At 32.8% G+C, this 12,998-nt stretch overlaps 2 protein-coding genes across 2 annotated transcripts; both read left to right on the top strand.

Annotated features, from left to right (window-relative positions):
- Positions 1 to 2,497: 2,497 nt before the first annotated feature.
- On the top strand, positions 2,498 to 5,603 carry LOC126662036 (uncharacterized). Its single transcript, XM_050355923.2, has 4 exons — positions 2,498 to 2,663; positions 2,944 to 4,437; positions 4,515 to 5,444; positions 5,529 to 5,603. The coding sequence occupies exons 1-4, from the start codon at positions 2,637 to 2,639 to the stop codon at positions 5,601 to 5,603; spliced, it is 2,526 nt and encodes an 841-aa protein (XP_050211880.1). The 5' UTR covers positions 2,498 to 2,636.
- A 672-nt stretch (positions 5,604 to 6,275) lies between these two features.
- On the top strand, positions 6,276 to 12,264 carry LOC126660296 (protein-tyrosine-phosphatase MKP1). The gene is made up of 4 exons (XM_050353709.2): positions 6,276 to 6,413; positions 7,040 to 9,695; positions 11,463 to 11,641; positions 12,031 to 12,264. Exons 2-3 carry the CDS (start codon positions 7,209 to 7,211, stop codon positions 11,517 to 11,519), a joined length of 2,544 nt encoding a protein of 847 aa, XP_050209666.1. The 5' UTR covers positions 6,276 to 6,413; positions 7,040 to 7,208; the 3' UTR covers positions 11,520 to 11,641; positions 12,031 to 12,264.
- Positions 12,265 to 12,998: the final 734 nt, after the last annotated feature.

The following is a 12,998-nucleotide window of genomic DNA, read 5'->3' on the forward strand; positions in this document are numbered from 1 at the left end:
TTTATAATTATTTTTTATATTTCTGTTAAAAAAAATGCAAGTAGCATCTTTGTAAATATTTTCATTTTTTCTGGTATTTATAAAATAATCTCTAAATTTTAAGTGCCGAATATGATAATTGCTTAACTTTTTAAGCACTTAACTAAATAAATCTATTGTTTGCGTCAAGCAAGGATAATTTCAGTCACTGGTTTATGTTCTCCAAAAGCTGCTGAAATATTTGCAATCAAAGAAGCTTTAAGCTGGTTGAAGGACAAGCATCAGGTTATCATTGAGTCCGATGCGCTTGAGGTTATCTCTGATATTCGTTTGCCGTTAAAAGCTGGAATTGACCCTTTAATCGATGAATGTATTTCTATTGTGAAGCAGTTAAGTAATTTTCATTTTAATTTTGTAAGACGGTCTGCAAATGAAACTGCGCATGTATTAGCGCAAGCATCCCATTCTATGTCAGATCTGCAGGAATGGTTTAGCAACTTTCCGGCATTTCTTACTGATGTAATTGCTTCTGATTCGGCTTAATAATACGATATTGATTCTAAAAAAAAAACTAAATAAATCTAAGCTAGTATTAATTTTACATGTTTAACATTTGAACATTAATAATTTTAAGTTTAAATTGTTAAATATATATCATAAATTTTTTTAATCCTTAAAAAAATATAAATACATAAATTATAATATTTTTAAATATAAATACATAAATTATAATATTTTATTGTAATTGTAATACCCATCAAAAGTATAAATTTAAAAAAGATATTGTAAATCATAATTGCACATATTGAGAATTTTATGGTATTTATTTTGCAAAAATAGTTGTATATATCAAAACAAGTAACAATAACATTTCGTTGTGCATTAAATATATACAATAACATTATATTGCATTTAGAATATGAATTAATTTTCAAAAATCATTTCTTAATTTTGGACGTGCACAGTAATAAACTTTCTTAAACATTAAAAAAATGAAAATAATTATATTAAATATTTAAGTTTCTATAACAAAAATTTGAAAAATATATTAGAAAACAAACAACACCAATAACAATAACAAGGTGCCAACTAAAAGATTAGTTCCAATTTAGGGCTTCGTTTTGAGAAAAATGAAAAAAATAATTAAGATTTACTGTAAATTGTTCTACTGACATACTTTTTTTTTAAAATCAATCAAATTAGTTTAGTTGATATGTTAATAGCTTCATCTAGAGCTATTCTGTTTTTAGTCTACTTGGTCAATATAAAGAATGCCAAATAATTATAATAAAAATTTGAATTACATTCTTGAACAGGATTTACGATTTTTTTATCCCAGATAATGGAAATGCATAATATTATTATCCTTTATTAACATATGTGGTATTCACTCAATTTTATGCCAAAAAAATGAAAGTTGGTAATTTTTTATATCAAAAAAAAAAAGATTATGTTAAATACCAAAAACACGCGAAATTAGTGATTTTTTATACAATTAAGCCTAATTTATTATTCGTATATTAGTTACGGATGCAAGATTCGAATTCATGGTCTCTTCATGCACTTAAAGACGCCTTAACCATTTAAAATCTTACACTGACATTTAAATTCTAACTTGTGTTGCAATACATTCAACGTCAATCCATTTTATACTTTCCACCAATAACTATAATTTAAATGTTATTAGCGTTGAGCAATAAACTGTTAGATCGTGAGTTCCCACAAACACTTTTTTTTTTCCAATTATTAAAAACAAAAAGATTAATACTTTCTATCTTTTTGTATAGAAATTTACTAAATAGTATTACAATTTTAAATATATATCAAAATTGAATATTTTTTATAATTAAATTTGTTTACAAAAGTTGATAATTTTGTATCAGCTTAAACTAAGAATTCAACTGAATAAAATATTTCCAGTATATTCATCTTAAATTAAATTTTTTATTTAAAAATTATCAATTAATAAAGAATTGAATAAGTTTTTACCATACATATTTAAACTAAAAATTATAATTTATTTTTTCATAGTTAGAGTGATATAATTTACTATATTACATTGTTAGTTTACAAAAATAATTTGTTATTTTAAAATATATAATTGGCAATGTTGTAACTTGTAACTAAAACAAAATAAAAAAATACTAAAAATAAATAAAAATAAAAACAAAATTGTGTTAATAATGATTCTCTTGTTGGAACTCTTTTCTTTCTCTTTGGGTCAATAAAATTAAAAGGGATAAATACTATTACCCCCCTGAGTTTAGGTCATAATTATTACTTCATCACTAAATTTTAAAAAGTGAATTAGTTCCCCCCTAAGTATTTATTAAATTCATGACAAACCCCCTCCGTCTCTCAGTCCGTCAAATGTCTGTTAATTACGTAAAAAGGACAATATTGCCCTTTTAATTAAAGAGAAAAAAAATTCATTTCCATCTTTTTTATCAATTCTTTATTTCCATTTTTATTAACCCTCTCTCGTCTTTTTCATAAATCCCTGAACCCTAATATTTTACCTTGCTTTGTCCATTTCTTTTTCTATTTCGTCTCTTTCTCTTTTTGAACCATGATTTAGCTTTTCTCTTCATTTTCTCTAAATTACCTTTCCTACTAAACAACTTCTAATTTTGTTTAATTTTATTTGATGACCTAAAATGAGCAGAGAGTATCAAATTGATGAGGTATGTATTGTTTGCTAAATTTTTATTTAAGTTGATTGGATTAACTTGAAATTTTGAGTACAGTACAATTTAGATTATGGTTTATAAATGGATTTGCTTAATTTTTGTTTCTCTGCACTTTCTTTAAATTTTTGTTTAAGTTGAATGGATTAACTTGAGATTAATGTTATTTATGCTATTTAAAAATTTACAAGATATCAAAAACTATCTTTACTCTATTAGTTTGAGTGTAGTTTTATACTGAAACATTAATTATGTAATTTTTGATTTTTGTTTTTAGTTGGAGTTAGAGGAAGCCATTAGAGATGCTCAATATGAATCAAACACAATAGAAATAGAAATGCCTAATGCACCAGAAAATGAAAATGGATTAGAATCAGAAATTATAAGGGTTGTTGGTGAGTTAAACAGAACTGAAAGACAAATACAAGAAATTCATGGTTCTGAAATTTTTAGGGATATTCAATACGTATATGTAAGGGGAAATCAAGGTAGAGGTGGAAGAAGAGGTAGGGCTGGTAGAGGAAATGGTGAGGCAGCTAGAGGAAGTATTGGGAATCTAATAGAAAGGGGAAGAGGAACGGGTAAAACTTTAAGAGGAAGGTTTTCCAGGATGGTTCGCAATAACAGTACCCAAGATAATGTCTTCTTAAATGATGAGAATTTTCAGCAACCTCCAAATGATGATGATCATGAATGGAATGCAGATAATGAAGAAGATACGGGTAGTGATAGCTTAGTAAGTACAGACGATGAATATATGGAGGATGAAATTTTATTAAGTGGTGATGAGAAACTAAGTGATGCAGGTTCTGATAAGTCAATTGCTGCAATCACAACCAGTGAGAGTGATAGTGAGTATGAATCAATGAGATCATCTAAAAGAAATGGTAATTTTGACCCTTTCAAAGAAATGGAAGTCGTTTCTTTTACTCGCACTGATGACGGCGATATAATTTTGAAAGAGAACCAGGTGTTTGATGATGTCTATGAATATAGAAAGGTTCTTAGGGATTATGCAATTAAAGGGGGATATTTGCTACATTGGAAGGTGAATGATAAAAATAGGGTAACAGTACTTTGCAAAGGGGAGGGATGCCAATGGAGGGTACATGCCTCTGCTTTATGTGATAAGCATACCTTCATGATAAAAACTTTGATTGATGAGCATAGCTGCATTAGACCCACTGATAATAAAAATCCAAATGCAAATACAAAATGGGTTACAAGCAAACTTCATGAGAAACTAGCTGTGGATGGGAACATGAGCTATGATCTAATGGAGAAAGAAATGCAGCAGAATTGGGGCATTCAACCTCCCAAATGGCAGTTGTACAAAGCAAGAAATGCAGTAAAAGAATCAGTAGAGGGATCACACGCTGAGTCTTATAAGTTCTTAAAGGTGTATATCAAAAATCTAATGAACATTAATCCTGGAACATTTGTAAAGTTTGAGCATTATGAGAGACAAAATATGGATGAACCAGGTCAATTCAAGAGAATTTTTATAGCATTTGAACTTTTGATCATTGGATTTCTTGAGGGTTGTAGACCTTTAATAGGAGTTGATGGGTGTCATTTGAAAGGTCCATATGGAGGCTGTCTTCTTAATGCTGTAGCTTTGGATGGAAATAGAGGAATCCTGCCTATAGCAATTGCAATTGTTGAAGGGGAGTGTTATCAAAGCTGGGAGTTTTTTCTAGACTGTTTAAAACAATGTATTGGAGGAGAAGATGAAGGCAAACACTATACATTCATGTCAGATAGACAAAAGGTATATTTTTATTTCCAATTTGTATGTCTTTTATTTTTAAATAGGTGACTTATTTTGATAATTTATTTCCATTATAGGGGTTGATTGAGGCAGTGTCCAACATATTTCCAACAGCTACACACAGATATTGTTGTAGACATATCTTCTCCAATTTCATCAAGCAATTTCCTGAAATTTCTCTAAGGCCGAAGTTTTGGATGGCAGCACGAAGCACAACTGGATTTTCATTTTGGGCTGTAATGAAAGAGATACAGAAAATTGATAATGGTAAGGCTAGTAAGTGGTTATTAAAGATAAAGCTAAAGCATTGGTGTAAACATGCTTTTACTAAAGATGCTAAAAGTGACCTTATTAGTAATAATATGTCTGAATCATTTAATGCTTGGATTGGAAAGTTACGAGGGATGCCTATTACCACCTTATTAGACTGTTTTAGGGAAAAATGCATGGTTAGATTACATAAGAGATATGCAGTAGGAAGTACTTGGGAGGGTAAGCTAACACCTCATGCACAAAAGATGTTAAACAAAGTCATTAATGAGAGTAGGAGGCAATGTAGAGTTATACCTGGTAGAAATGATGAGTTTGAAGTTAAAGAGGGAAAAGCTAAATTTGCGGTCAATCTTAGAGAGCGAAAATGTAGTTGCCAGTGGTGGGATATCTCTGGAATGCCTTGTAAGCATGCATGTATTTGCATTGGCTATAAAAGACTGAATGCAGAGGATTTTTGTGATGATTACCACTCAATCGAAAGATATTTAAAAACTTATAATGGTTCATTACATCCCATGCCTGAAATGGATATGACCACGGATGATACATTTTTACATTTACTGCCCCCGCCTCTTAAGAGATTACCTGGAAGACCAAGAAAAAATAGACGTAGGGAAGCCGGAGAACCTGCTCCTTCTACAGCATCTAAGAGAGTTAATACAGTTCGATGCACAACATGCGGTCAATTAGGCCACAACAAAAGAGGCTGTCAGCGAACAACCAATGACCAACGAGTAAGTTTAGTTATTTTTTCATAATCAACTATTTATCTGTTTTCATTCCATACAAATAACATCGATTCTTATTGTCAATTACAGGCACCAAGGCAGACTAAGAGGACTGAAAAAGCAAGAAACGTCACTGAAGGTGCAACACAAGAAAGCCATGCATAGACTGCTTCGAGCAAAAGATCAAGAACGTCAAACTGGATAGCGCATATATTTTCGTGTGCATAATGCTGAATTTTTGGAACATTATGGTTTTATAGTCTTTTGATAGTTTGTAATTTTGTGGTAGCATACATTATGGCTAATTTTTGGTAGCATACAATATTGCTAGTTTTTGGAGCATGCAGTATTGCTATTGTTTGGTAGCGTGTATGCAAATTGTTAATGCAACTAACAGTGAATCAAAAATCTGATATTTACATGCTTTGTGTTTGAGCATTGTTGATTTAAACTGTGAATGTGTTTATTTATAGTTCTTAATTATAGGTCACTTTATAAGTAATTATGCAGGGGTATATAGTTCAGTAGAGCCAAAAAGCAGGGGGGATATAATGCAATAGAGCCAAAAAGCAGGGGGGACATAATTTTATAAACATAAAAAGCAGGGGGGTATAATATTTCAACAAGGGAGGGTATTTTTGGGTTTTAAAAATATTTTGTTTACTTTGACCAACAGATGGGGCGAAACTAACGTACATTTGACGGAATGAGAGACGGAGGGGGTTTGTCATGAATTTAATGAATACTCAGGGGGGAACTAATTCACTTTTTAAAATTAAGTGATGAAGTAATAATTATGACCTAAATTCAGGGGGGTAATAGTATTTAACCCAAATTAAAACTCACAACTGAAAAAGACTTGTACTGCCCCTTCCCTTTTCCCTCTCTTCATCTCTTCCGATAGCTAATTATATTAAAACCCATCTAAATCTACCCTTCTCTTTCTTGGATTCACCTTCTTAATCTTTAGTAACTGTAAGTTCCCAATCTTTATTTTCATGTTCTGTTTTTTTATTCAAGAAAAAAGAAAGAAAGGAAAAACCCTAAAAAATGTGATTTTTATAGTGTTTTTAGAAATTTAGTTGAAAATATGAACTGGGGTTTGTTCATTTTCCTTTTGAAGTTGTGGGTTTCTAATTAATTGTCGATTTGTAGTGTTAATTTGAACTGGGTGCTATTTATCACATGAGAAAAAGAATGGAAAAACCCTAAAATAAATGTGATTTTTATAGTGCTTCTAGAAATTTAGTTGAAAATATGAACTGGGGTTTGTTCATTTTCATATTGAAGTTGTGGGTTTCTAATGAATTGTTGCTTTGCAGTGTTAATTTGAACTGGCTGTTGTTTTATCACATGAGAAAAAGGATGGAACAACCCTAAAATAAATGTGATTTTTGTAGTGATTTTAGAAATTTAGTTGAAATTGTGAACTGGGTTTTGTTCATTTTCATTTTGAAGTTGTGGGTTTCTAATGAATTGTTGCTTTGTAGTTTGTAGTGTTAATTTGAACTGGGTGTTATTTAGTTTTGTAGTCTAGAATTGATTTTCTTTTCAAGGGCTTGATTGGCTGATGAAATTATGCTTGTATTGGTGTTTTGTAGGGTTGTGGAACATCTTTGTTAATTTCTAGTTAGCTTTGTGGACGTGTACTCTTTAAATCCAACGATGAAGTTTTGGTTTAGAAAGCTATGACGTTTTAAAGATCAGATTTTGGTGTATATCTTGAGTTTTACTCTTTTTTGAGAGGGAGTTCTGAATCTTGGAGTTGGCATGGTCGGTAAAGAGGACGGGAATCCTCTGGCTCCCTGCCAGCTTCCATCTGCTGGCGGGTCGCGTAAAGTGTTCTGGCGTTCTGCATCTTGGTCTTCTTCGAGGAATGCTGTTCAAAATCCTGAAACTCAAGAGAAAGATTACGTGTTAGATCCAAATGGGAGTGGTTTTGATAATGGTGATAATGGGGGCAGTAATGGTCAAAACCATCGGTACCCTGTTCCATTAACTCCACGGTCCCAACATAACTTTAAGGCGCGGTCCTGCTTGCCGCCTTTGCAGCCATTGGCGATTGCTCGTAGGAGCTTAGATGAGTGGCCGAAAGCGGGTTCTGATGATATAGGTGAGTGGCCTCAGCAGGCAACTACTCCAAGTGGGAACAAAAATGGTGAGAGATTAAAACTCGATTTATCTTCTATCCAGAAAAATCCAGATAAGAATGCAGGATTAGTGAAGAGAGATAGGATTGCTTTCTTTGATAAAGAGTGCTCGAAAGTAGCAGAGCATGTGTATCTTGGTGGGGATGCGGTTGCTAAGGATAGAGATATTTTGAAGCTAAATGGGATTACTCATGTGCTAAATTGTGTTGGTTTTGCATGTCCAGAGTACTTTAAGGCTGACTTCATTTATAGGACATTGTGGTTGCAGGATAGTCCTTCAGAGGATATTACGAGTATCCTTTATGATGTTTTTGATTATTTTGAGGATGTTAGGGAGCAGTGTGGGAGGGTTTTTGTTCATTGTTGTCAAGGGGTTTCACGGTCTACTTCATTGGTGATTGCTTATCGTATATGGAGAGAGGGTCAGAGTTTTGATGATGCCTTCCAATACGTCAAGGCCGCGAGAGGAATTGCTGATCCAAATATGGGTTTTGCTTGCCAGCTATTACAATGCCAGAAGAGAGTTCATGCTTTCCCTCTTAGTCCTAGTTCATTGTTGAGACTGTATAGAGTTGCCCCACATTCACCATATGATCCCTTGCATCTTGTCCCAAGAATGTTGAATGATCCTACACCCTCTGCTTTGGATTCGAGAGGTGCCTTTATTATTCATATACCTTCTGCAATATATATTTGGATAGGTAAACGCTGTGAGGTCATCATGGAAAGGGATGCAAGAGGAGCTGTATGTCAGATTGTCCGATATGAGAGGGTTCAAGGCCCAGTAATAGTGATTAAAGAAGGAGAAGAACCGGGTTACTTTTGGGATGCATTTTCAAATTATCTACCTCTAATGGAGAAATCAGGTAATGGAGTGAAGGCTGGGGAATCAGCTGTTAAATTATTCCCTGGTGAGAGGAGAGTAGATGCTTACAACACTGATTTTGAAATATTCCAAAAGGCTATCAAGGGAGGTTTTGTACCTCCATTTGCATCATCAGAGAATGAACATGAAACTCAACTTCCTGCTAGAGAAAATAGTTGGAGCGTCTTAAGACGGAAATTTGCACCGATTGACATGAAAGAGTTTGTTGCAGCGCCAAAGATATTTCTCTCTAGAGTCTATTCAGATTCAATGATGATTGTGCACTCCTCTTCACCATCATCATCATCCTCTTCTTCTCCTCCTTATCTTTCCCCAGATTCAATCTCGTCTGATTCTAGTAGTAGCTCAAAGTACTTCTCAGAATCTTCTCTAGATTCTCCTTCTCCTTCTGCAGCTTCATCTTCTGTTCTCGTGTCTTCAACACTGTCTAACTTTCGTAGTTTGTCTCTTTTATCTTCCGAGTCTTCTTCTCAACCAATATCCAACTCTCATGAATTTCGTGGCGTGAATAGCACAGCCAATCAACCTTCTCAAGTAACTTTCTTAACGTCTAAAAGATCTCCGCATTCGCTCGCAGAACGTAGAGGTAGCTTATCAAAAACTTTAAGGCTGCCAGTGATGACTGATAGTATGAGGGGGACTAAGTTACCTACAAGTTCTTGTGAGGAAGATGGTGTCAGAATAAACAATAATAGTTTTTCTTGGTGTAATTCAGATACTAGAGAAATAGTTTTAGAGTCCAAGAGTGATATTAAAGAAGGAATTAAAGAACCAGTGCAACAATGCAACTCGAGTATGTGTTCAGATAGAGTAGCTGTTGATGATTCACATCACAAGGAAGACAACTTGTCAAAAATTTGCGAAGGGTTTGATAAAGATTGTATCTCAGGAGAAGATTTGGGGTGTTCTAATTCGGACAGGTTGCAACCGGTTTTTTCTTTTCACAACTTAAAGCAACCATTGGTTTGTCAGTGGCCCAGTTTGGAAAAATTTCCAACTTTCAGCATCAGTGACTTGGATTCTAAAGCTGCTTTTGCAATTCTAGCACCGACTACAAGTTTAGACAAAGATGAGAACAGGGTTCTATATGTTTGGGCAGGGAGGTCATATCCTTTTGATGAGAGCCTGAATCAGTTAGATTGCAGCCAAGGATTAATAGATGGGAAACTTATTGATACGATTCTTACTCACATGGGTCTTCCAAAGGATATTCTCATTAAGGTATGTGCTTGCTTTGGAAGTTAGAACATTTATGCATTGTTCCTTTTGCCTATGACTCATATACATTTCTTTAATATGTAAGCCCTCCCAATTATCTGTAGATATATTTCTTTCTAAAACGGAAACGGAAACGGCGAAATGGATTTTTTCAAAATATAGGAAACGGATACGTGGGGGAAACGTGTAAATAGTAAAAATATAGGGATATATTTATAAGTATTAGAAATTATCAAATTATGTAATATATATATAATTTTATAACTTTTAATATTTTTACTATTTAATATAAACTCACCCTACGTAAGGTTTCCGTGCATCCTAGATTTCTTTTATTGTGTTTCTTTATTTTTATGATTTTTTATAATATATTTAAGCTCTGTTTGCTGTGTCCATCCTTGTGATTTCATTTTTTTTGTTAGTACACATACAAATTTCATTTATCTAAATGTGAAAAGTGTTGATTAGAAAAGTTTTATAGGGTTGTAAATTGTAATAGAGGAAGTTGTATTACTTGCTTAATCTTTTATATAGGGAAAATAAATAACACCTTTATTCTTGTTCTTGCTGCAAATTTTGTATATGTTTTTTAATGAATTAACTCAATTTACAATTATTTTAACAAATTGAAGATGAACTAATAGTGTGTGGTCACTGATTGGCATCAATAAATTGATTAGATGGTATTTTTGAAGTTTATAGGATTATATCCATGGAATTTAGAATTTGCAATGAAATCTTGGGGTTTTCAGCGACCAAATTAGTTATTCTTCTGTTTACCTTATTGTTAATTTGCACTGCGCTGATGTGTTAGGAAAGGTTGGATCAGCTTAGACTAAGGTTTTAGAGAATTTCTCTAATCAAAGCTCACATAATTGTACCAATAAGCAAGTCAGCATTAACTTGACACTTCTTATTTATGTCAATATAGGGGCTGAATGTTTTAGATACAAATTATAATAGGTGCATTATTTCTCTCGCATGCGTAGTGGCCCACAGCCAGAACCTTCAAGCTGTATGAGTGACTCAATGCAGGAGCATATATATACCTATGCTCTGCAAAAACATTTAGTCTCTGTATCGAGTTTGTTGTCAAAGAGGTGTAAGATTCATAAGGGATCACACAAGAGTGGGTTGAGTAGTGCTTGGGTGAATAATTTTTTAAAGGTGAAACGTGTTTATGGTTTTTATTGATTTCTCTTCATTCAAAGAACTCATCATGGCTGCCTCGGTAGAAGATGTAGAAATAGTTGATTGAGATTAGAAGGGATACAAACGAGTAAGTATAGTTTACAAGGGAAACCATAATGGTCCCCCTGATTGTGAATTCTGCTACGCTGATGGTATTTTCATGACATGAGAATATAAAAGACTATTTGTGGTAGATTGGAGATTAAGGTTAACTGATCTTTTGATCTAGATTGAATATAATATACCCCCAAGGACACAGAAAATGTGCATAAATGACACATGCAAAGTACTCTGGAAAGTTTTCGTAGAGCTGATAAGGAGTTTGTTGCATTCATGCAAAAGTTTGTTTCTGTTGCTGCTATCTCCTCATCTATTCTTTGCCTTCTTTCCCCTTCACCTATATTCTATTGTTCCATTACAAGTAACAGCCTTATTTAAGGAAAATGTGGAGTGAAAATTGCTTATGCAATGTATGCATGTAATAAACTATGCTTCGTGAACTTATGTCATAGTTACATGTACCCGAAACCATTGGTTTTTGCTAATTAAGTGTGTATCTTGAATCCTAATTGTGAACAGATTGTGAAAGAGGATGAAGAACCAGAAGAATTTCTTGCATTGTTGGGTGCATTATAGCATCATTGAGATGAAGGAAGATTCTGCAGTGCAATAGCTTATTTCTTTTCAGTTACTTCAGCTGTCAAATTTCTTACAAATTTTCAGGCATTTAAATGAACTTCTAGAGGAAAACCAGCGAGGTAATTCTTTTGCTGATTCTCTATGGAAGTTGATGTACCTATGAAATTTTATTGCACATTTATTCTCATTCTGTGGCTTATTTTGGTTCGCTATAACCTTCTGTCAAATGACTTCCTTCTCTTGTCCACGACCGTCCTCTAAAAAAAAGTTGTAACAAGAAATTTCCGTAACTTTAATTGGTAATACAAAGGTCCCCGCCATTAGTTTTCTTATGCTGCTGTTAGCAAGAGCTGATGTAGTCTGAACATTATTACGTAGCTGTATTATTGTCACAACTTTTCATGAGCTAATCTTAGTTTTTATATGTGTATATATATATATTGAATTTGGATGCAGAGTGTATTTTGGTCTAATCATAATCAGGAGGTGTTCTTATGAATATCTGCAGGTGGCTGCTGTGAAAGCTTTTGTGGGGCTGGCTATTAATCTGGGTTGTACAGTGCTGTTACACCTTGGTAACTTGCATTATTTGGTCTCACAATTTCATATTCTTGTATATTCTCTCATTGTTTAGAAACAAATTCCTGAAGCCCTTTTCAGGGGAAAATAGATACATTGAAATTAAGCTTACTGCCGTTGATATTCCTTTGTTTCCTATCTGAAAATCTCAATTGTTTAGTTACCAAGTGTTTGTTTGTTGTCTGTTTCCATGCTTGCTACAAGTAATTAAACATCATTCTACATTAACTAGTTAAATCCAAACCTTACAAGTTCTATAAAACACGATTATTAATCATGTCGTATTCAGATTTAGACTGGTCATATTTCGTCTTTAGGCCGACACAAGCTAATTATATAGCCAACAATCTATTTATAAATTTGAGATGCTACTTATTTATGATCTGCAGATATCAATTGTCATATATTAGCATTCTGTCTCACATGTTCAGCTAGGGGTGAGCTCAATCTTAAAACGGTGTTCAATCAATGTCACTTCATCTTCTAGGTATGTAATTATTTGGAATAATTAGTAAAATGTTTTGAACTTGTATCATGATTAATAATTTATTATTATTTTTTCTTAAAATTGAATTACTCCCTAGTAAAAAATAGATCTAATCACTAAATAATACTTGATATCTGTGAATTTTTTTTTATATAGCTCAACCTTGCAAAAATATTAATGTTGGCTTAATTTTGCCAAGTATATTTCAATTATAGTCAACTAAAAATGTTCATAAAATAATTTATTTATATTATTTTGTAAGACTAATTTTAATATTTTTTTCAATTGAAAAGTACTTGATAAAATTAAAAGGTTTGGTTATAAATGAAAAAAATAACAAAGTTTGGTCTATTTTCAGAAAAGAATTGAATAATTGGATAAAATCAAAATGCATTTATCCAAATTAAGTT

The sequence above is a fragment of the Mercurialis annua genome, linkage group LG8 (assembly GCF_937616625.2).
Source record: "Mercurialis annua linkage group LG8, ddMerAnnu1.2, whole genome shotgun sequence".
Lineage (NCBI taxonomy): Eukaryota > Viridiplantae > Streptophyta > Magnoliopsida > Malpighiales > Euphorbiaceae > Mercurialis > Mercurialis annua.

Coding starts and splice junctions, on each gene's coding strand:
- LOC126662036 (XM_050355923.2), top strand. CDS start 2,637: ATGAGCAGAGAGTATCAAATTGATGAG. Junction 2,664..2,943: donor GAGAGTATCAAATTGATGAG/GTATGTATTGTT, acceptor TTTTGTTTTTAG/TTGGAGTTAGAGGAAGCCAT. Junction 5,445..5,528: donor GAACAACCAATGACCAACGA/GTAAGTTTAGTT, acceptor TGTCAATTACAG/GCACCAAGGCAGACTAAGAG.
- LOC126660296 (XM_050353709.2), top strand. CDS start 7,209: ATGGTCGGTAAAGAGGACGGGAATCCTCTGGCTCCCTGCCAGCTTCCA. Junction 9,696..11,462: donor CAAAGGATATTCTCATTAAG/GTATGTGCTTGC, acceptor AATTGTGAACAG/ATTGTGAAAGAGGATGAAGA.